The sequence below is a fragment of the Arachis ipaensis genome, chromosome B6 (assembly GCF_059453495.1).
Source record: "Arachis ipaensis isolate K30076 ecotype BB chromosome B6, ASM5945349v1, whole genome shotgun sequence".
Taxonomy (NCBI): Eukaryota; Viridiplantae; Streptophyta; class Magnoliopsida; order Fabales; family Fabaceae; genus Arachis; species Arachis ipaensis.
The window spans coordinates 144,623,096-144,647,021 of record NC_142441.1 but is presented as its reverse complement, the minus strand read 5'-3'; the positions used below and the strand labels follow the sequence as shown (position 1 = coordinate 144,647,021).

The following is a 23,926-nucleotide window of genomic DNA, read 5'->3' as shown; positions in this document are numbered from 1 at the left end:
GAAGCAAATTAAGCATATAAAGAAAAGGTCACTTTGGTCTAGAAGTTTGGAGGAGGTAATTTTTATTGTATTTGATCCACTTATAATTTCAGAGATAGTAAAGAGAACTTCTATTTATACATTCATTTTCTGCATAACTAGAGAATTGAGATAAGTTGTATATAATTCATAGTCTAATGTATTGCAGATTATGGAGATGCTTGTAGACATGGTGCAATTTTTGAATTCGGAGATAAACGATGTCTTTGGCGCTGTAGGTATGTACCCGCTAAAGGCTATTAGATCTTGTTTGATTCACTTTATTATGATTTTCTAGCACCTAATGTTAATACTTTTCTATTATCTACATGATTAACTTGGTTGACATTATTGATAAAAGTTAGTTCCTTTTTGTTTATCCATGGATACCTGCAGATGGCCATAGACCATTAGTTGGACACAAGAACAATCACCAAAGATTGGGCCCTGTAGGCCTTGCTTTGCACTATGTAAACATAGTGCTCCAAATCGATACTTCATTGCAGTTCTGCTCTCTTTAGTGCCTTCTGTTGAACTGTGTTTAGATATAACTAATTATAGTTCTCTTGAGTGAAATGGGATGACATGAAAAGCTTAACTTTTTCTAATGAATAAATTATCAGTGTTACTTAGCTTTCACTAGAGTTAAAAGAACAAGTTAGTCTATGCTATCATTGAAATTCTCTGGTTCACAAAGCATTGACTATATGTTCATCTCTTGATTGCACTCGTTGAGTTCTTATGACTTTGTTTGGAGCATATTGTTGGCTGAGCTTAGTCGAAGCTAAAAATTGATAATCAAGGGCTCGACTCAAGTTCAAAATAATAGGCCCGGCCTAACTTTAATAAGCTAGGCATTTAGTCATAAAATCAGTCGCAATACTAATTACAATATTTGATAATATAGCAGATTTAAACAACAAACATATAATTAATCCGTACTTGTGCTCTTGTAAAGTCCAATGAACTGTTTGTCGCCGTTTATTGTTGTCACTAGAAGCCATAGGTAAAGGTTCGTGTTGGATTATGTTGCTGTTGGCATGTTGGTTTTGTTCTCTTCTTGCCCCTGACATGGCTGATGACGGTAAGGTAATATCCATTGGCACTGCCATGTATGCCGTAGGCGCCATTGCCTCCATCCTACCATGATAATATTACCAAGATGTATTTACATCTCAGAAAAACAAAGTATCCAAATATCTGTATGGGCAAAAAATAAATAAAGAAATAAAAAGGGAATGAAAATATTTAGAGGAGCCATCTGTGATGTTGATGATGAATCCAATGAGGCGGTGGTGGTGGTGGTGGTGGTGGTGGTGTTGCATTGACCATGGGAATGGAGAGAGGGCTGTGTTCCAATGGGGTAGCAGGCACAGGTATCATGATGATCATGTTTTCAGGATAACCGTGTTTGATGGCATTAACGTCGGTCATCACTTTCAAGAATCGCTCTTGCAGCTGTGCCGGAGTCTTTCCAGGGAGTTGAGCAGCCACGGTTTCCCAGCGATTGTTTATAGCATCATGGAAACAATTGGCCATAACCGACTCAAAGGCTTTGTTCTCCTCCCAAGTCCAGACCTGAGGTTGCGGTTGAGATTGAAGTGGTTGATGACCACCCACTGCGACAATCATCTCTAACGGTGGTTGATAACCCCAAGTGTCATTAAAAAACTGATCTGTCATCTTTCTTATATCTGTCGGCGACTTGGATTGATGCTGAGACTGAAGCTGGGATTCTAGCTGAGCCAGAGGCAGAGGCAGAGACTGGGAGCAAGGCTGAAGTGGAGATTCTAACTGAGGCAGAGGCAGAGGCAGAGGCTGGGAGCAAGGCTGAAGTGGACATTCCAGCTGAGGTGGTTGATGAACATGGAAGTCAATAGCACATTACTCTTCCATGTTCGTTGAATGCTGGAGCTGAGGCTGAGGCTGAGGCTGAGAATGCTTGGTTGCTTCTGTCTCCTCTCGGTTCGTATCCATCATGAAAAGAGCATCCAGTTCCTCTTTCATCTTTTCTGGGTTATCCTCCATATCCATCTTTGAAAGAGTGTCATCCCAAGAATGCAGTTGATTATCGTCCAAGTCCAAGGGAAACAGGTCTTCCATTATCTCCTTGGTATCCATGGTTAAAAGAGCATCTAGCTCCTCTTCAGTTATTGCTGCATCAAATATTTCCTCTGCAATCATTCCTGCGTTCTGTAGGTCTCCCTTCTTCTTAGTTTCTTAGTCAGCTTCTTGGTTCTTCTTCTTCTTTGTTTCTTGGAGAGTTTCTTTAATTTGGTTGAATCCTAATAACACATTTATTGAAACTTCACTATAGACTAGAGTTGGTTAGTTTAAATTAAATTAAGGGAACTTCCACAAGGATTACATTCCATCATTCCTGCGTTCTGTAGGTCTCCCTTCTTCTTAGTTTCTTGGTCAGCCTCTTGGTTCTTCTTCTTCTTGGTTTCTTGGAGAGTTTCTTTCGTTTGGTTTAATCCTAATAACACATTTATTGAAACTTCACCATAGATTAGAGTTGTTTAGTTTAAATTAAATTAAGGGAACTTCCACAAGGATTACATTCCGTTGGAAGATTTTTTTTCTTCACATTTAATATAAGCTTCATTTTTTAGATTAAAGTGGTTTTGATTACATTAAATTATGGATAAAATCCAGAAAGATTTCATCTTCAAAATTTTATTTTAGAATCTTTTAATTTTTGTATAATGTAAATTTGGAAAATTTTAACTAAATAAAGAAAGTATTCTAATAGGATGTCGAGCTTCTTCTTTCTTGGCGTGATGAAGTGAAGTTAATGGCAGCAACTCTACGAACCCGAAAGAGATGAAAGCCAAAGGAAGAAGCCTATGCGTTGAAAGCAAAGAAGACTTACAGGCAGAGGTAGGGACTTAGGCAGAGGCAGGGACTTAGGTTGAGGCAAGAAATGCAAAATTAAATTAGACAATATATGTATTTATATATAATATATGATGATTAATTTAATGACTAATTTTTAGTATGTATAAAATATTTTTGATAAAAATTATATATAAATATTCTATATTCTATTATAAAAAACTTTCAAAGAGTTCTCACTTAAATTAATATATTTTAAACTAATAATTATTTAAAAAGATACCTTATTCCCACCTAAAGTCCATTCGGCAAAGCCATTGAGACCTTAGATAAGACCTAGCCCACCACTCTTTCGGCATTGCCATCAGAGCAAGAGAGCTAGGGGATCAAATAGTCCAATACTTACGCCATTGTTCTATACATACCTATATTCCTATACCATTGATCAAACTAAGCCATATGCTACCCTCTAATAATGTCAAATTGGCATAATTCACACTTTAGAAAAAAAAAAACTAAGGTAATAATTAAACCAAACTAAATATACTACTAAAATAAATATTCAGTCTATTATTTATATATTTTTCTTGCTTGAATAGTCTCCTCCTCTTTTTGTAAATTCTCTTTGGTCCAATAAAACACACATATTATGTTATAGTTCCTACATAAAACATTAATTAAAATAGAATAACTACCATGATTAAATAATTCAAAGAGCTTAAAGTAACAAATTAAATAATTTTTAGAATAGTGAAAAAACCACGTACGATAATCAGTCATGTCAAGCATACTCTTTCCTTTTAGTTTTTCTCCTCTAGCTCTTTTCTCCTGGCGTTCAAAAAATTTTTGAGAGTGACTAACAACTTGTGCGTAAGTTCTTGTTTTAACATATTCACTTGAAATTCTTGACCATTGTTTTCCTAATTCTTCGTAGCCTTGGAGAAACAACCTGCCAAAGAGATAGCTTGATATAATAAATGATTACCAAATTTTATAGGAAATTTCTTTCTGGTATTTTATTATTGGGTATTCAATCCTAAGAGAAATCGGGTTATGCTTTTGGCCACAGGAATTATACCATGAATTACATGCTTTGAATAGATTTGAACAAGATTATCAGCATAAATGTACAGACGAAGATCAAAAAGGTAACCATGGAGTATTATTACCCTTTGAATAATATGCAAAACTTTATCTGAAAAGTTTGACAAAAAATTTTTAACCTAAAATCCAAAGATCTTGGAGGAGTCTTGATCAAATACAAATCAGACCCTTATTTTTGCAATGCACACAACTTGATGACAAGACTTATTCAACACTGAATTATTGATCAAATAATTGGATCTAAGACAGTGAGAAAGATATATGCAGGACTCTAAAGTGGAAATTTGAAATAGAAATCTATATGTTTTGCTTCAAATGTACCCTCTTTTGTTACACTCCTTTTTCATCTGCCTTTGGGTCTCATAAAAAATTTATAGTTGCCAAATCACCTACTTTGGGTTTCCTCTAATTATTTCTCAAACTTTCATGGAGCCAAAACTATATATTCTTGTTGGGAATGTGTTTGAAGCCCTAAACCTTATAATATATTGCACACTTTTGAAGAAATGGTCAACTTGATCCACAAGTTTCACCTTGCAACATGTTATATATCTAGTGGTATTTCTTTCTTACAGATGTAGACTTGACCTTCAATATTTTTGTGTAGGTGATACCCTTGCATTCTTGAAGGCAGAAATTAAAACTCAAAAGAAGCAAATTAAGCATATAAAGAAAAGGTCATTTTGGTCTAGAAGTTTGGAGGAGGTAATTTTTATTGTATTTGATCCACTTATAATTTCAGAGATAGTAAAGAGAACTTCTATTTATACATTCATTTTTTGCATAACTAGAGAATTGAGATAAGTTGTATATAATTCATAGTCTAATGTATTGCAGATTATGGAGATGCTTGTAGACATGGTGCAATTTTTGAATTCGGAGATAACCGATGTCTTTGGCGCTGTAGGTATGTACCCGCTAAAGGCTATTAGATCTTGTTTGATTCATTTTATTATGATTTTCTAGCACCTAATGTTAATACTTTTCTATTATCTACGTGATTAACTTGGTTGACATTAGTGATAAAAGTTAGTTCCTTTTTGTTTATCCATGGATACCTGCAGATGGCCATAGACCATTAGTTGGACACAAGAACAATCACCAAAGATTGGGCCCTGCAGGCCTTGCTCTGCACTATGCAAACATAGTGCTCCAAATCGATACTTCATTGCAGTTCTGCTCTCTTTAGTGCCTTCTGTTGAACTGTGTTTAGATATAACTAATTATAGTTCTCTTGAGTGAAATGAGATGACATGAAAAGCTTAACTTTTTCTAATGAATAAATTATCAGTGTTACTTAGCTTTCACTAGAGTTAAAAGAACAAGTTAGTCTATGCTATCATTGAAATTCTCTGGTTCACAAAGCATTGACTATATGTTCATCTCTTGATTGCACTCGTTGAGTTCTTATGACTTTGTTTGGAGCATATTGTTGGCTGAGCTTAGTCGAAGCTAAAAATTGATAATCAAGGGCTCGACTCAAGTTCAAAATAATAGGCCCGGCCTAAGTTTAATAAGCTAGGCATTTAGTCATAAAATCAGTCGCAATACTAATTACAATATTTGATAATATAGCAAATTTAAACAACAAACATATAATTAATCCGTACTTGTGCTGTTGTAAAGTCCAATGAACTGTTTGTCGCCGTTTATTGTTGTCACTAGAAGCCACAGGTAAAGGTTCGTGTTGGATTATGTTGCTGTTGGCATGTTGGTTTTGTTCTCTTCTTGCCCCTGACATGGCTGATGACGGTAAGGTAATATCCATTGGCACTGCCATTTCTGCCGCAGGCGCCATTGCCTCCATCCTACTATGATAATATTACCAAGATGTATTTACATATCAGAAAAACAAAGTATCCAAATATCTGTATGGGCAAAAAAGAAATAAAAAAATAAAAAGGGAATGAAAATATTTAGACGAGCCACCTGTGATGTTGATGATGAATCCAATGAGGCGGTGGTGGTGGTGGTGGTGGTGGTGTTGCATTGACCATGGGAATGGAGAGAGGGCTGTGTTCCAATGGGGTAGCAGGCACAGGTATCGTGATGATCATGTTCTCAGGATAACCGTGTTTGATGGCATTAACGTCGGTCATTACTTTCAAGAATCGCTCTTGCAGCTGTGCCAGAGTCTTTCCAAGGAGTTGAGCAGCCACGGTTTCCCAGCGATTGTTTATAGCATCATGGAAACAATTGGCCATAACTGACTCAAAGGCTTTGTTCTCCTCCCAAGTCCAGACCTGAGGTTACGGTTGAGATTGAAGTGGTTGATGACCACCCACTGCGGCAATCATCTCTAACGGTGGTTGATAACCCCAAGTGTCATTAAAAAACTGATCTGACATCTTTCTTATTTCTGTCAACGACTTGGATTGATGCTGAGACTGAAGCTGAGATTCTATCTGAGGCAGAGGCAGAGGCAGAGACTGGGAGCAAGGCTGAGGCGGAGATTCTAACTGAGGCAGAGGCAGAGGCAGAGGCTGGGAGCAAGGCTGAAGTGGACATTCCAGCTGAGGTGGTTGATGAACATGGACATCAATAGCACATTGCTCTTCCATGTTCGTTGAATGTTGGAGCTGAGGCTGAGGTTGAGGCTGAGAATGCTTGGTTGCTTCTGTCTCCTCCCGGTTCGTATCCATCATGAAAAGAGCATCCAGTTCCCCTTTCATCTTTTCTGGGTTATCCTCCATATCCATCTTTGAAAGAGTGTCATCCCAAGAATGCAGTTAATTATCGTCCAAGGCCAAGGGAAATAGATCTTCCATCATCTCCTTGGTATCCATGGTTAAAAGAGCATCTAGCTCCTCTTCAGTTATTGCTGCATCAAATATTTCCTCTGCAATCATTCCTGCATTCTGTAGGTCTTCCTTCTTCTTAGTTTCTTGGTCAGCTTCTTGGTTCTTCTTCTTCTTGGTTTCTTGGAGAGTTTCTTTCGTTTGGTTGAATCCTAATAACACATTTATTGAAACTTCACTATAGATTAGATTTTTTTTTTTTTTTTGAAATAGAGAAAGCTCAACACATTAAAGTGGAGCAGACCAAACAAACATACAAAACATAAACGCTACAGACAAAGCAAACAATCTCCTTACACCCCCAACTAAGCTAACAACCCCCGAAAAGATCACAGCCATTCCACTCGTTGTAGCTCAACACCGTCTTTGTTTGAATGGAGTCAATACTTGCCCGTGCATTCTTGAAAATTCTGGCATTCTGTTCCAACCAGATATTCCAGATCACTGCAAAGAACGCCATCATCCACCGCTTCTATCTTTGTCTTCTGTCGATCATGCCAATCCAACTCCCAAAAAGTTCTTTCATGGTTCCCAGAATAACCCACTTACTACCAAAGGATCGCAACCAGAAGCACCACACCTGCCATGTTACCTCACACCAAAGAAATAAATGCTCAACATTTTCTACCCCCTTGTGGCACAGGACGCAAATATTATCACTATGAATAGCAACTCCTAATCTAGTCAACCTCTCCTTAGTATTAATTCGACCAACTAGCACAAACCATCCAAACAATTCAATTCTTGGGGGTACCAAGCCTCTCCATAGTGCACTGGTGAAGCTATAGCTCGTGATCTCATCTGACAACGTCTCCGTTTAGATAACTTGCAGAAAGGACTTCGTAGAAAAGACACATGTGTTATCAAATTTCCACACCACACTATCCTCGTTCTCAGGTGACATCCTCACTGGCCTTAGTCGCTCATGCAGTTAATGTACAAGTTCTAACTCCCATTGGAACAGCTCCCTCCTCCATTGAAAGTTCCATATCCACTCTAAGCCATCCCAAAAACCACAATCCCCAATCACAGATCCTTGTTGGTTTGAAATAGAGAAGAGCCTTGGAAAATTCACTTTCAGTGGACCACCCTGAACCCAATTATCTTTCCAAAATCGGGTTTTCCTACCATTGCCAACTTCCATCGCCATACCACTAACCATTTTATCCCGCACCCTTTGCTCCTTGATATTTAGCTGACAGATGTCCTTCCAAGGCCCCCCTTTGACCGGTACAGACTGATTAGCTAGCATTACATTAGGGGACAACTTGTTGCAAGAACAGACAATCTTTTTCTACAGCGGGCAATCTTCCTTTGAAAATCTCCACCACTATTTAAACAATAGTGCAGTATTCCTAAGCACCACATCCCCCACCCCCAAACCCCCAAACTTTTTGGGAGCCTGGACCAACTCCCACTTGACCAGCGGAATGCCATAGGTACCGTCCTCCTTACACCACATAAAGTGCCTTTGTAGAGCAATCAGCTTGGTCGCCACCGCCCGTGGCATCTTATACAAGCTAAGGTAATAAATGGGCAAGCTATTCAGAACTGATTTGATAAGAACAAGCTTACCTGCTTTACTCAACACCTTCGCTTTCCATAAGCTAAGCTTCTGTTCCACCTTATCTATGATTGGTTTCCAAGTCTTTACCAATCGCGGGTTAGCTCCCAAGGAAATCCCAAGGTATCGCACAGGCAAATCTTTCTTTTGGCATCCCAATAGGTCACACGCACGATCTATCCACCCCTACTCACAGTTCACCGGGATCAGATTCGACTTCTCAAAATTAATGCTCAGCCCAGACATCAACTCAAAACAACGCAACAACCGCTTATAGTTCACAATTGTTTCCGTCTCTGGCGGGCAAAATAAGATTGTGTCATCTGCAAATTGTAGGTGCGACAACTCCACATGGTCCCCCTATTAGTAATGGTGCAATATGCCCGTTCCTAACGGCTTCCCCCAGCATCCGATGCAACACTTCAACGACGAGTACAAAAAGAAGTGGAGATATGGGGTCTCCTTGTCTTAGTCCCCTTTCTATCTTGAATGGTTTAGACGGTGTCCCGTTTACCAAAACTGACATAGTAGCCGTGGTAACACACTCCTTTACCCAATTCCTCCACCTTTGGCCGAAACCCATCTTCTGAAGCACAATATCGACAAAACTCCATCGTACTCTATCATAGGCTTTTTGGAAATCCAACTTGATGATAACCGCTTTCATTTTACGCGCATTCAGCCAATGGACCGTCTCGCAGGCTATGAGTGCTCCATCATGAATTTTTCTACCCTGCACAAATGCAGTCTGAGTCTGTCCTACCAACCCCGGCATCACGGACCTCATCCTCCTCACCAACACCTTCGAGATTACCTTATACAAACAGCCCACTATACTAATCGGCCGAAAGTCCTTCACCTCCTTTGCCCCTTCAACCTTTGGGACTAATGTCACCCAAGTGACATTTGCATCTGTAGGTAATTGAGCACTTTGGAAAAACCATAGTACAGCTGCACTGAATTCCGGACCAATGTCATCCCAGCATTTCTTTATGAAGTTCATATTATACCCATCACTCCCTGGGGCCTTAGACGATCCGCAGTCCCACACTGCCTCCTTAATTTCCTCCTCTGATGGCAAGACCTCCAACGCCACAGCCTCATTGCTGCTAATCTGTTCCACCAACCCATCCCTGAAACCAATCCTCGGAGAATATTCCTGTCGATATAACTCCTTATAAAACCCCCTAATGGCCCCTTTGATTCTCGCTTGATTCCGCACAAGTCATCCATTTAACATCAGCTCCTCAATCCTATTAGACCTTCTTCTAGCTGAGGCAATGGTATGAAAGTACCTGGTATTCTTGTCCATGTCTGCCGCATGCTTAGAACGAGACATCTGCTTCCAGTGAATTTCCTTCCTGACGTACCATTTTTCACAGAAGCACACCAGCGCCCTTTGTCTAGCCTCCGTTGTACCATCATATATCACATTGCTCACCAAATTGTCCAGCCTTGTGATCTCCTCCTCAAACATCCCCAGTCTCTTATCCATATCCCTAAAATTATTATTCTGCCATTGCCGCAGAGGACCTGTTAAAGCCTTCAGCTTCCACATGAATTGAGCATCTCCTAAACTTCTCCATTCATTTTTTACCATTCGCAGAAAACCGTCATGCGTAAACCAGGAATCCAGGCTTCTGAACGGTCTAGGGCCTCCTTTTAATCTTGTACCTTCCACAATCAGCGGGCAGTGATCAGACAACCCCCGTGGGCCACCTTTTAGCCGAATGTCCGGAAACTTCTCAGTCCACTCCACATTGACCAACACCCTATCAATCCGACTACAGGACCGACCCCGAAACCAAGTGTATTGCCTATCAGTAAGAGGTAAATCCATCAGCTGCATATCATGCACCCACCTCTTAAACTCCTCCGACGATGCCGGCAAGCTAGTCACCCCTTTTCGCTCCTCTATTTGCAGAATTTCATTAAAGTCCCCTAAAAAACAAAAAGGAACCTGATACAAACCCGCAACATAGCTCAGATCTTCCCATACTCCTCTCTTCTCCTCCCTCCCATGTGCTCCATATACCAAACAGAAAGCACACAGGAAATTGGACTTTGTTAATACCCCTTCAACGCACAGCCACCGTTCACCTTTCTAACAACTCCGAGCTATAAATTCTACCTCATCCCACATTAATAGTAGACCCCCCGCCGCCCCTTCCGATTCCACATACTCCCAGCCAACAGAACTATGACCCCACAGCCTTGTAACATCATATTTAGTAAGCATTACTCTTTTTGTTTCAATCAATCCTAACAGGTTCAAGTTATACTTCTTCTTCAAAGTTTTCACCATACTTACTTTTCCATCCCCTCTCAACCCCCAAATGTTCCAACAGCTTACAATCATTTAATCATAACTTGACTCACCTTGATTTTATTCTTTGGCCTACTCCTTCTCACTTTTTCTTTATGCTTCTGTAGCTTTCGTTTTGCTTCTAATTTCTCATTTTGTGCTTGCAAGATTTTCATGATGTCTTCTTCCTCATCATACAAAACTGCTCCGGATTCTACTGCAAGCGCCCAAGTTGTTGCAATTTCCCGCGTCTGATCCTCCATTATCGTCCTCCCTTCAGGACCCCCTGGATCCCGTTCGCTCTCCGAACCCACACCTACTGCTTCACTGACTGATTCCTCCCCTTTTTCCCCCTCTTGGGCATCACACGCTACTGTGCGGTGTGCTCTCCCCTTCCTGCCCTCCTCGGTACACCTGTCCAAGCTCACCATGGAACACACCCCAGGATTCATGGCCTCCATTTCCCCTGCGGTATCTTTCTTCCCCTGTCTAGACGATCCAGCACGATCGTTCCCCCCTCCCCTTGACAACCCGTCGCGCTCCCCTCCAAGGGCCTCGTCCTCGCTGGGGATTCCTGCCACCAGATCCGACGACCCGGGTTCGCGACCTTCAGCCCCCGCAAGTCTCCCCTCGGCGGTGATACTCCTGCCCGTGTCGTCCACCTCCTCCACGGGATCTCCTAGCCGTCCACCCACGCCGCACAAGGTCACTCCCTCCAGCACAATCAGAGGCTGACCCGACCTCTGTTCCCAAGAGACCCCGGTTTATGCCCCTGCCCTAACCCAATAGCTAGCCCATTCTCTAAACCCATCTCACCCAATCTGAGTCCTCTTTCAACACCCTTCTCTGATGGGCCACTACACTCAAAGCCCAATTTAACCCCCACTTCCTTTTCCTATCATGTGGATACAAAGGGTGGCCCACATGATACATATCACCCTGCCCCACTTTGCTATACTTAGCATGTCCTTCCATAAACCCTCCTCCCCCAGTACCACAGAGTTGTGTTACAGTTCTCTCGGACTCCACCTCATCGTTCCTCCCCAACCCCTTGGAAATCTCTTCTCTTTCTTTGTTGGTACTGCTAACTGAATCTGAAGCATTCAACCCATTTTTGAAATTCAAATAATCAACGTTCATATCATTTAAAAGGAAATCTTGAATTACTATTCTATCCTTGGCTGCCTCAGCCACTGATGCCCCTCCTTCAACCAAAGTCGCCGCTGGATCCCACATCACCGGCACCATATTCGGGACCCTTTCCTGATTGCCCATAGTGCCATTCCCATCACAGACTAGGGGGCTCTCCTCCACACTGTCCGCCTCCAACGTCACCAAGCCCACCTCCTTCACAAAAACGCCGAAAACAGAATCTCCAACCGAGAGTTGAACCCACTCTCTAATTATATCAAACACCCCCGTCTCCACTTGGACCCGCCCAGCTCTGAAGGAAGCACCTTCCTTGGTCGGCACATCACACTGCATCACATCCCCCCACTGTCCTCCAATAGCTTTAACTGTCTCCCGCGACCAGACATGTAGTGGGATTCCATAGCATCCGAGCCACACTTTTCGAGTGTCACACCGGTCCGACTCCCCCCAACGCCATACCCTATGGAACAGACGCAACAACGTATCTAGTTTGATATCAAACGCTTCGTCCGCATGTTGAACCGTATCAAAGGTTAGCAGCACTTTCAACGCCCCGAGCTCCCGTACGTCCACAATGTGCGGCATATTTACCTTTGTTGGTTTCTTCAGCGATGTTGGGTCCAAAGGTTTCAATATTTTCCCCACCAAGCTTCTCCTCAACCATTCCATATTAGCTTCAACGATGGGCACCCCAAGACTCTTCAAATCAGTCCAACTCTGATTGAGTGCCGTTTGTTCCTGCACCGGACTTTTCACGACTCCTGGCTCAGTAACCACCTCATTCCCACGATGAGAGTCCACAGGGCCACCTCCCTGGTTGCCTTTTCGTTGGATAGTCATCGGACGATTCCTCACCTCCCCTTGCCTTCTAAACCTTGCTTCCCCTACAGTAATCACCTTCCCTCGTAATCTCCACTGATTCATCTCTGCAATGGCTTTCAGCGCACCCCCTTTGGTCGTATAACGGACAAAAGCAAACAGATAAATCATGCCACTCTTCCATTTTCCGCCTAAATAGATGTCGTTAATCCTTCCCATCCAGCAAAACAAGTGATACAGTTCCCTTCTTGAGATATCCTCCGGAAGATTATCCACAAACACAGAGAAAGAGTCCTTTTCCAATCTTTGATATGCTTCTCGATTCCAGATTCTAGGATCGTCCCTACTTCGAACACCGCTAGTGTTCCCCCCCCCCCTCACGTTCTCTCGTTCTCTCATTGTGTTTCCCTACGATGCTCGAGTCTTGAACAAGAGGGAACACATGATTTTGTAGATTAGAGTTGGTTAGTTTAAATTATATTAAGGGAACTTCCACAAGGATTACATTCCATCATTCCTGCGTTCTGTAGGTCTCCCTTCTTCTTAGTTTCTTTGTCAGCTTCTTGGTTCTTCTTCTTCTGGGTTTCTTGGAGAGTTTCTTTCGTTTGGTTTAATCCTAATAACACATTTATTGAAACTTCACCATAGATTAGAGTTGTTTAGTTTAAATTAAATTAAGGGAACTTCCACAAGAATTACATTCCGTTGGAAGATTTTTTTTCTCTTCACATTTAATATAAGCTTCATTTTTTAAATTAAAGTGGTTTAGATTACATTAAATTATGGATAAAATCCAGAAAGATTTCATCTTTAAAATTTTATTTTAGAATCTTTTAATTTTTGTATAATGTAAATTTGAAAAATTTTAACTAAATAAAGAAAGTATTCTAATAGGATGTCGAGCTTCTTCTTTCTTGGTGTGATGAAGTGAAGTTAATGGCAACAACTCTTCGAACCCGAAAGAGATGAAAGCCAATGGAAGAAGCCTATGCATTGAAAGCAAAGAAGGCTTACAGGCAGAGGCAGGGACTTAGGCAGAGGCAGGGACTTAGGTTGAGGCAAGAAATGCAAAAATAAATTAGATAATATATGTATTTATATATAATATATGATGATTAATTTAATGACTAATTTTTAGTATGTATATAATATTTTTGATAAAAATTATATATAAATATTCTATATTCTATTATAAAAATTTTCAAAGAGTTCTCACTTAAATTAATATATTTTAAACTAATAATTATTTAAAAAGATACCTTATTCCCACCTAAAGTCCCTTCGGCAAAGCCATTGAAACCTTAGATAAGACCTAGCCCACCACTCCTTCGGCATTGCCATCAGAGCAAGAGAGCTAGGGGATCAAATAGTCCAATACTTACACCATTGTTCTATACATACATATATTCCTATACCATTGATCAAACTAAGCCATATGCTACCCTCTAATAATGTCGAATTGGCATAATTCACATTTTAGAAAAAAAAACAAACTAAGGTAATAATTAAACCAAACTAAATATACTACTAAAATAAATATTCAGTCTATTATTTATATATTTTTCTTGCTTGAATAGTCTCCTCCTCTTTTTGTAAATTCTCTTTGATCCAATAAAACACACATATTATGTTATAGTTCCTACATAAAACATTAATTAAAATAGAATAACTACCATGATTAAATAATTCAAAGAGTTTAAAGTAACAAATTAAATAATTTTTAGAATAGTGAAAAAATCACGTACGATAATCAGTTATGTCAAGCATACTCTTTCTTTTTAGTTTTTCTCCTCTAGCTCTTTTCTCCTGGCGTTCAAAAATTTTTTGAGAGTGACTAACAACTTGTGCGTGAGTTCTTGTTTAACATATTCACTTGAAATTCTTGACCATTGTTTTCCTAATTCTTCGTAGCCTTGGAGAAACAACATGCCAAAGAGATAGTTTGATATAATAAATGATTACCAAATTTTATAGGAAAGTTCTTTCTGGTATTTTATTATTGGGTATTCAATCCTAAGAGAAATTGGGTTATGCTTTTGGCCACAGGAATTATACCATGAATTACATGCTTTGAATAGATTTGAACAAGATTATCAGCATAAATGTACAGACGAAGATCAAAAAGGTAACCATGGAGTATTATTACCCTTTGAATAATATGCAAAACTTTATCTGAAAAGTTTGACAAGAAATTTTTAACCTAAAATCCAAAGATTTTGGAGGAGTCTTGATCAAATACAAATCAGACCCTTATTTTTGCAATGCACACAAGTTGATGACAAGACTTATTCAACACTGAATTATTGATCAATTAATTGGATCTAAGACAGTGAGAAAGATATATGCAGGACTCTAAAGTGGAAATTTGAAATAGAAATCTATATGTTATGCTTCAAATGTACCCTCTTTTGTTACACTCCTTTTCCATCTGCCTTTGGGTCTCATAAAAAATTTATAGTTGCCAAATCACCTACTTTGGGTTTTCTCTGATTATTTCTCAAACTTTCATGGAGCCGAAACTATATATTCTTGTTGGGAATGTGTTTGAAGCCCTAAACCTTATAATATATTGCACACTTTTGAAGAAATGGTCAACTTGATCCACAAGTTTCACCCTGAAACATGTTATATATCTAGTGGTATTTCTTTCTTACAGATGTAGATTTGACCTTCAATATTTTTGTGTAGGTGATACCCTTGCATTCTTGAAGGCAGAAGTTAAAACTCAAAAGAAGCAAATTAAGCATATAAAGAAAAGGTCACTTTGGTCTAGAAGTTTGGAGGAGGTAATTTTTATTGTATTTGATCCACTTATAATTTCAGAGATAGTAAAGAGAACTTCTATTTATACATTCATTTTCTGCATAACTAGAGAATTGAGATAAGTTGTATATAATTCATAGTCTAATGTATTGCAGATTATGGAGATGCTTGTAGACATGGTGCAATTTTTGAATTCGGAGATAACGATGTCTTTGGCGCTGCAAGTATGTACCCGCTAAAGGCTATTAGATCTTGTTTGATTCACTTTATTATGATTTTCTAGCACCTAATGTTAATACTTTTCTATTATCTACGTGATTAACTTGGTTGACATTATTGATAAAAGTTAGTTCCTTTTTTGTTTATCCATGGATACCTGCAGATGGCCATAGACCATTAGTTGGACACAAGAACAATCACCAAAGATTGGGCCCTGTAGGCCTTGCTTTGCACTATGTAAACATAATGCTCCAAATCGATACTTCATTGCAGTTCTGCTCTCTTTAGTGCCTTCTGTTGAACTGTGTTTAGATATAACTAATTATAGTTCTCTTGAGTGAAATGGGATGACATGAAAAGCTTAACTTTTTCTAATGAATAAATTATCAGTGTTACTTAGCTTTCACTAGAGTTAAAAGAACAAGTTAGTCTATGCTATCATTAAAATTCTCTGGTTCACAAAGCATTGACTATATGTTCATCTCTTGATTGCACTCGTTGAGTTCTTATGACTTTGTTTGGAGCATATTGTTGGCTGAGCTTAGTCGAAGCTAAAAATTGATAATCAAGGGCTCGACTCAAGTTCAAAATAATAGGCCCGGCCTAAGTTTAATAAGCTAGGCATTTAGTCATAAAATCAGTCGCAATACTAATTACAATATTTGATAATATAGCAGATTTAAACAACAAACATATAATTAATCCGTACTTGTGCTCTTGTAAAGTCCAATGAACTGTTTGTCGCCGTTTATTGTTGTCACTAGAAGCCACAGGTAAAGGTTCGTGTTGGATTATGTTGCTGTTGGCATGTTGGTTTTGTTCTCTTCTTGCCCCTGACATGGCTGATGACGGTAAGGTAATATCCATTGGCACTGCCATTTCTGCCACAGGCGCCATTGCCTCCATCCTACCATGATAATATTACCAAGATGTATTTACATATCAGAAAAACAAAGTATCCAAATATCTGTATGGGCAAAAAATAAATAAAGAAATAAAAAGGGAATAAAAATATTTAGAGGAGCCACCTGTGATGTTGATGATAAATCCAATGAGGCGGTAGTGGTGGTGGTGGTGGTGGTGTTGCATTGACCATGGGAATGGAGAGAGGGCTGTGTTCCAATGGGGTAGCAGGCACAGGTATCGTGATGATCATGTTCTCAGGATAACCGTTTTTGATGGCATTAACGTCGGTCATCACTTTCAAGAATCGCTCTTGCAGCTGTGCCGGAGTCTTTCCAGGGAGTTGAGCAGCCATGGTTTCCCAGCGATTGTTTATAGCATCATGGAAACAATTGGCCATAACCGACTCAAAGGCTTTGTTCTCCTCCCAAGTCCAGACCTGAGGTTGGAGTTGAGATTGAAGTGGTTGATGACCACCCACTGCGGCAATCATCTCTAACGGTGGTTGATAACCCCAAGTGTCATTAAAAAACTGATCTGTCATCTTTCTTATATCTATCGGCGACTTGGATTGATGCTGAGACTGAAGCTGAGATTCTAGCTGAGGCAGAGGCAGAGGCAGAGACTGGGAGCAAGGCTGAGGCGGAGATTCTAACTGAGGCAGAGGCAGAGGCAGAGGCTGGGAGCAAGGCTGAGGTGGACATTCCAGCTGAGGTGGTTGATGAACATGGACGTCAATAGCACATTGCTCTTCCATGTTCGTTGAATGCTGGAGTTGAGGCTGAGGTTGAGGCTGAGAATGCTTGGTTGCTTCTGTCTCCTCCCGGTTCGTATCCATCATGAAAAGAGCATCCAGTTCCTCTTTCATCTTTTCTGGGTTATCCTCCATATCCATCTTTGAAAGAGTGTCATCCCAAGAATGCAGTTGATTATCGTCCAAGTCCAAGGGTAACAGATCTTCCATCATCTCCTTGGTATCCATGGTTAAGAGAGCATCTAGCTCCTCTTCAATTATTGCTGCATCAAATATTTCCTCTGTAATCATTCCTGCGTTCTGTAGGTCTCCCTTCTTCTTAGTTTCTTGGTCAGCTTCTTGGTTCTTCTTTGTTTCTTGGAGAGTTTCTTTCGTTTGGTTGAATCCTAATAACACATTTATTGAAACTTCACTATATATTAGAGTTGGTTAGTTTAAATTAAATTAAGGGAACTTCCACAAGGATTACATTCCATTATTCCTGCGTTCTGTAGGTCTCCCTTCTTCTTAGTTTCTTGGTCAGCTTCTTGGTTCTTCTTCTTCTTGGTTTCTTGGAGAGTTTCTTTCGTTTGGTTTAATCCTAATAACACATTTATTGAAACTTCACCATAGATTAGAGTTGTTTAGTTTAAATTAAATTAAGGGAACTTCCACTAGGATTACATTCCATTGGAAGATTTTTTCTCTTCACATTTAATATAAGCTTCATTTTTTAAATTAAAGTGGTTTAGATTACATTAAATTATGGATAAAATCCAAAAAGATTTCATCTTCAAAATTTTATTTTAGAATCTTTTAATTTTTATATAATGTAAATTTGGAAAATTTTAACTAAATAAAGAAAGTATTCTAATAGGATGTCGAGCTTCTTCTTTCTTGGCGTGATGAAGTGAAGTTAATGGCAGCAACTCTTCGAACCCGAAAGAGATGAAAGCCAATGGAAGAAGCCTATGCGTTGAAAGCAAAGAAGGCTTACAGGCAGAGGCAGGGACTTAGGTTGAGGCAAGAAATGGCTTGATGACGCGTTAAATAATGTGGAATTTGTTGTCTTTGGTAGTTATTTTTTAGTTCTTGATCTGATTATGAAACAAGCTCTTCCCCCATTGCATGCCTTCTAATCAAAAATTGATTTAAATTTGTTTTTTGAAAGATATATTTCTCAATGTAAAACGAAAATTTAAAATTTAGATTTTATTAGACAAATCACATTATTAACTAATTTTGTTAAGTTTAAATAAGTAAAAAAAGTGAGAAAATAAATAAATCTTAAAATAATTTAATTTTTATGCACATGTTTTTATTTCAATCAGGATTTATTACTATAAGAGAATCACTCATTCAGTAACTCTTGAAAAGTATAGCTAAAAATGAAAAAAAAAATATGCCTTTGTCAAAGGCTACGCCATTTTAAATTCATATATATAATTCTGTATTTCTAATTAAATTAATCAATTATTATAAAATAAAAATAAATGTATAATAGGTAACAAACAATCTCTTCTCGCTAACTCTCCTCCCCCACCCCCCACCCCCCTAACTGTGTTTGGACTAGAAGTTTACAAAGACAATTTAATAAAGGTTTTGCGAGCAAATAGCCATTTGATCAGTTGAGGGACTGAGTCCATGGCCAAGACAAATCCTCCAATCCGGTAACAAGGTCAGGAGTCGCACGAATTGGTTTTGGTGCAATGATTGCAGTGCCTTGACTTCCAGGCACAAATGTATTTCTTCTAGTCTTCTAGTCTTCTCAATCAGTGACCAATCAGCATTGAGGAAGGCATTTCTGAAAAGATAATACATAACAAGTTCATAAGGTAGCGTTTGTTTTGAGGTACTGAGACAGAGACTGAGAGACTGAGACTCAATATTGTGTTTGTTGGTTCAGAGATTGGTACTAAAATTTCTGTGTCTGTCTCCAAAATTTCAGTATTTCAGTATCTCCAAAAAGTAGGGACACAAGGGACTGAAATTTTTAGAGATAGAGACTAAAATTTTAATAACATTTTATACCTAAAATACTTTCATTTCAATTAATTAATTCCAAATTTACCCTTTGTGCAAATTAAATTAAAGTTTCATACTTGTTTTAATTCTTGTCTCCCATTTTGCACCAAACAGAATACTGAAATTTATTTCAATCTCTGTCTCTTAGTCTCTGTCTCTCAGTCTCAGTCTTTTTGTCTCTGTCTCTCCACCAAACGCTACCTAAAAGTTCAAATATCAAAGTTTATGACTAAAGAAGAACAATAATAATCACTCATGCAAGAAAAATGATAACAAAATTTAACAATTAACAATGTTTATATTACATTGATACATGAGATAGAGTTTCATATGTAAGCAATTCAAATAATTCTGAAGCAAGGAGATAATCTTATATTAGTAATTTTTTTTTTTAAAAATTGAAGCTGTTAATATTTGTGTAAGCATGCACATGTTTTGTAGAAATTTATCAAAAACAACAGAATAAATAAACACTTAGCCAGATTAGGTTCCAAAACAAATAAACACTTAATCAATACAGGCCTGCTACACATACAAGCTTTTTTGAGTTACAACTCGAACGTAAAAACCATGCGTCTTCTTATGATGAGGAACACCTGTAAGTGGTAAAAAGAAAACAATATCAGGTTTAGCATGAGTCAGATCATCAAGGAAATTGAGCTTCTTATCTTGATAATTAATATAATCTACTTTTGTTAAGTTATGCTTAGCCAATTGGCTCATTATCCTCAAAACAATTATCCTATTGGAGCAGTCATCAGCATATATAACAAGAAATAATATCAAACAATAAAAAATAACTCGATTAATTGAGAAGTCATAGAGTGCAAAAAGACAAAGTCAAAGTGCATCCAAATCCAACCTTTTTTTTTATCAAGGATCATTTCAAGATATGATTTGGTGATCCAAGGTCCATTTATACCAAGCCTCATTGCTTCTGTTCAGTCTGCAGAAAATTATTTTTTCCCCACTTTTGGATAAGTAACTCAGCATATTATTAATAAAAGAATGCATAATTGAAGTAGGCAGCAAGGATATACATAGAAATCTCTAGCCAAACAAGGTTTTTAATATAAAGTGGAAGAGAAGGTAAGAAAAGATACAACAATGAAAATGAGAATAACACAAGATCATAACTGACAGTTGAAATGCCAACGAGCTAGTTAGTATCACAATTGACACTAGGCCCAAGTTGTAAGACTAATTGTTTCCACAGAAGTGGCACTCATCCGAGTGAATGCAGCTGACAGGATAATTTTACAAGTAATGGGGTGAAAACTTCAACAAAATACTTAGGAGAAAACAACAAGACTTTATGATCACTGATAAACCTGAACCGAACTTGCCCTTCAAAATCTCCTGAAAAAGTAACACATACAAGATAAAATCCCAGGGACCATTTATCAAACAGTGGAATAGAACTCATTCGAATTTCAGGGGAAATTATATGAGAAAGCTGCCAGGAAATTGAATAAGTAAACAGCTCTGGTATGCATTGCTTAATCACGTTTCTGATAAAACTTGTGTTCAAGATCAATCATTGAGTTAATAAACTCTAAGAACATGGATGATGATTAATACAGATCAAGTTAGTTGAGATTTAGAGAAGAGATTGAATTTAATTTCCCTTTTTCCATGCTTGCATTCTTAGTATTTCTCTGCAATTATCCATAAATATGGCTTTTAAAAGGTATTAAAAGACTTCCAGATAAGTAACTAACTACCATTAAAAGGGTTTAGGATTTACACTGATGTATCATATTATATTATATTGAAGTTTCTAGAAGAAATAAAACACAGAAGTCCAAACCCCTTAAACTGGCCCAAGCTGAAGAGTTTCCTGCCTTAATATCACATTTTGCCGAACTTATGGTGAACAGGTTTTGCGAAATTTAATATCAAATTAATCAAAGCATATCAGACATTTTACTAACAAAAAGTTGAAAAGAACAAATCAGACAGCAATGCATACTCTTGACATTTCAGAAAGTGAGAAAGAGAAAACTAAGCAAAATTTAAAAGAATCAAGAAAAGAAGAGTTCTTCACTAGTGAAGCAACCAAATGGATGATGATCATCTTCAAGTCCATCATATCATTGCTACTACAACAAAACCAACAGCAATAGACATCAATGCAGTTCCTTGAATGCTAAGTAAGCTCGGTGCAGCAGACTTATCCTGATTCTCTTGATCTTCAGTAGAAGACTTCAGTGTATTAATTGGAACTTCTATTGTCGTAACCCCTGCCATGTTAGAAACTCTCTGTCTCACTTCAGCTACCTGCAGGTTGCACAAGAATGAATCACGACATTTGAAAGAGTATTGAATCGGACTGGATGTTTAATCAAAAGGGCACTTTTCACTTTTCATTCTATATTCTCATTATATATATATATATATATATATATATATATATATATATATATATATATGTTTTTCCCCAATTATTCCACCTCCACTGAAATATACAATTCCTTACAAGTTTGACCATCTAAACCAGGGCATTCAGTTATTTATACCACAAAAATCTCAAATCCAGCACTTAATTATATATAAAATGCAGTTAAATATACCTTCTCTAACAATCAGAACCTAGAACCCTAACAATCAGAAACATACCTTTTCTAACAATCAGAACCTAGAACACCAACAACCAGAAACAATACACATTCAAAAGCTAAATCCCCAAACTTAAAAACCCTATAATCGCAGAACCTCCATAATTCACAGAACCAAATTTAGGAAAAACGAAACATACCATCTCTGTCTCGTTTGGCCATTGTTGTTCATCATCATCATCATCATCATAGCCACACGCACCTTCTTCGACACTGAAACCAGAGAAGAAGTGAGGTAATGAGCAAGAAAGAGAAGATAGAGAGTGAATCAGAGAATGATTATCTAGTGAGTGCACGATGGTTAGCGACGAGACGACGATGTGAGCTACGATGATGAGCCAAGGAGGCTTGTGACGATTGGGAGCAGCGACGGTGAGCGCGCGAAACGACGATTGTGAGCTCACGAGACGACGGCGGTGAGCGCACGAGACGGAGATGGTGAGTGGCGGCGACGGCGAGAGACGAAGGAAGGTGAAGAAGAAAACCTCTGTGAATTCGAATGGCGGGTAAATTCAGTAACTTGAAAACTTGCCTTGTAAAATTTCCGAGTATATACCCATTTTGGTCCTCAAAGAATTTCAGATTGGATACTTTAGTCCCCAACTAAAATTAATTACTCGATTGGTTCCTAATAATTGATTTCGTCAGTCACTTAGATCCTCAGGCACAAAATGGTCCCAGATCTCTTCTGTTCGGAAACTATACTGTTCTCTCTCAATTTTCATCATATCTCGTATAACATTAGCAGTCTAACACTGTAACTTCAAACTACACAATGCACGCTCTATAAATTTAATGTTTACAAGAAAAAAAATCCTCAACTTGTTCTTAACCAATTCATACTCAGGAAATTAATACCTATGTCTCTCAACTAGTTATCGTCTTCGATAGATTGCATGAATCTAGACAGCAAGTCTGATTTGTTAAGACCTGTCGTCGTCGTTGCCATCTCCCTCCTCCTCTGTCCTATCATCTCCATGGCCGCATTGTCCACCACTCAGCTTCTTCTCCGAACCAATGTTCAGTAATCGCTTCAGTTTCCATATGAGCAGCAACGGCGACGTTGCTCGTTGTACTGACAGCTTGGATGCGAGGTCGAAGCTGTCTGCCAACTTGGACTCTGGAAAAGAAGAAATGAAACACTCGGTGTCTATTTCAAATGAGAATTTACATATGATGTTGAAGGAGAATCTTCTTATGATGTTCTAATGTCCAACAATCTATATTGCTTGCTAGAGAGTGGAGAATTTGTGGAACTCGGTCTTGAGGATGTCGTGAACGTGTCGGGGTTGGAGGTGATGTTATCGAAGACGTGGAAGTAGATGCTTTTGGTGGGTGTAGTGCAGAGGAGGTGGATGTACCAGTTACAAAGATTTAGGAAGTGTGTGGTCCATGACATGTTGAGGTAGGTGCGACATGTGTGACAATTACACCATGGCTTAATCTTGAAGCTAAAGAGGAGGAAGGAAAAGATGAAAAAGAAGACTGTGAAGGTGAAGAAAGAGAGTATGAATGTTAGAGTTATGCGAGATATGATAAAAATTGGGGAAAAACAATGTCGTTTTCGAATAAAGGGGTTAGTGATCATTTTGTCCCTTGTTAGAGTTGCCAAGGACCATTTTGTCCCCGTTAGAGTTAACGGAGTAAAGGATCTAAGTGACCGACGGAATTAATTGTTAGGGACCAATCGAGTAATTAATTTTAGTTGGAAACTAAAATGTCCAGTTTGAAATTCTTTGAAGACCAAAATGGCTATATACTCTAAAATTTTCATTAGGCGCATACTAAGCATAGGAAACACTTTTTGAAAACGTTTTTTTAGTAAGAAAAGTATATTCATATGTATTAAAATAAAGTTTACTGTTAGGATTTTTTTTTCTAAAATAAAAGTAAAAAATTTATTATTTTTTTAAATCCAATATTCTAAATTTAATTTTAGAAATGTCATTTTTTTTAACAGTGAGTTGGCTCAATCTCGGTAAACTCCGTTCAAATTTTTTAAAATTTCAATTTTTAAGTTATTATTATCGTCTCCATCAGTTAGAACCGTTAAAATGGGTTAAACTC

The 23,926-nt window shown here is 38.4% G+C and overlaps 2 protein-coding genes and 2 long non-coding RNA genes across 4 annotated transcripts; 1 reads left to right on the top strand and 3 right to left on the bottom strand.

Annotated features, from left to right (window-relative positions):
* Positions 1 to 3,426: 3,426 nt before the first annotated feature.
* LOC148563034 (uncharacterized) lies at positions 3,427 to 6,164 on the bottom strand. Its single transcript, XM_088489923.1, has 3 exons — positions 5,890 to 6,164; positions 5,571 to 5,768; positions 3,427 to 3,517 (listed from the first exon to the last, which is right to left on the bottom strand). Exons 1-3 carry the CDS (start codon positions 6,162 to 6,164, stop codon positions 3,427 to 3,429), a joined length of 564 nt encoding a protein of 187 aa, XP_088346049.1.
* Positions 6,165 to 14,146: 7,982 nt separating this feature from the next.
* Positions 14,147 to 16,883, bottom strand: LOC148563033 (uncharacterized). The gene is made up of 3 exons (XM_088489924.1): positions 16,609 to 16,883; positions 16,290 to 16,487; positions 14,147 to 14,237 (listed from the first exon to the last, which is right to left on the bottom strand). The coding sequence occupies exons 1-3, from the start codon at positions 16,881 to 16,883 to the stop codon at positions 14,147 to 14,149; spliced, it is 564 nt and encodes a 187-aa protein (XP_088346050.1).
* LOC107648450 (uncharacterized) lies at positions 14,645 to 15,561 on the top strand. Its single transcript, XR_015885823.1, has 3 exons — positions 14,645 to 14,723; positions 15,287 to 15,384; positions 15,517 to 15,561. It is a non-coding gene; the product is annotated as an uncharacterized LOC107648450 (long non-coding RNA).
* Positions 16,884 to 18,773: 1,890 nt separating the features above from the next.
* On the bottom strand, positions 18,774 to 22,470 carry LOC107647515 (uncharacterized). Its single transcript, XR_015885746.1, has 5 exons — positions 22,000 to 22,470; positions 20,104 to 21,521; positions 19,777 to 19,837; positions 19,319 to 19,442; positions 18,774 to 19,020 (listed from the first exon to the last, which is right to left on the bottom strand). It is a non-coding gene; the product is annotated as an uncharacterized LOC107647515 (long non-coding RNA).
* Between the last annotated feature and the right edge of the window lie 1,456 nt (positions 22,471 to 23,926).

Bases quoted from the DNA above. Each gene is read 5' to 3' on its own strand.
- LOC148563034 (XM_088489923.1), bottom strand. From the start codon at position 6,164: ATGGCCAATTGTTTCCATGATGCTATAAACAATCGCTGGGAAACCGTG. The intron at 5,769-5,889 runs GTGGCTCGTCTA...TTATCATAGTAG, and splicing joins ATTCATCATCAACATCACAG to GATGGAGGCAATGGCGCCTG. The intron at 3,518-5,570 runs GTACGGATTAAT...TGTTTTATGTAG, and splicing joins TGGACTTTACAACAGCACAA to GAACTATAACATAATATGTG.
- LOC148563033 (XM_088489924.1), bottom strand. From the start codon at position 16,883: ATGGCCAATTGTTTCCATGATGCTATAAACAATCGCTGGGAAACCATG. The intron at 16,488-16,608 runs GTGGCTCCTCTA...TTATCATGGTAG, and splicing joins ATTTATCATCAACATCACAG to GATGGAGGCAATGGCGCCTG. The intron at 14,238-16,289 runs GTACGGATTAAT...TGTTTTATGTAG, and splicing joins TGGACTTTACAAGAGCACAA to GAACTATAACATAATATGTG.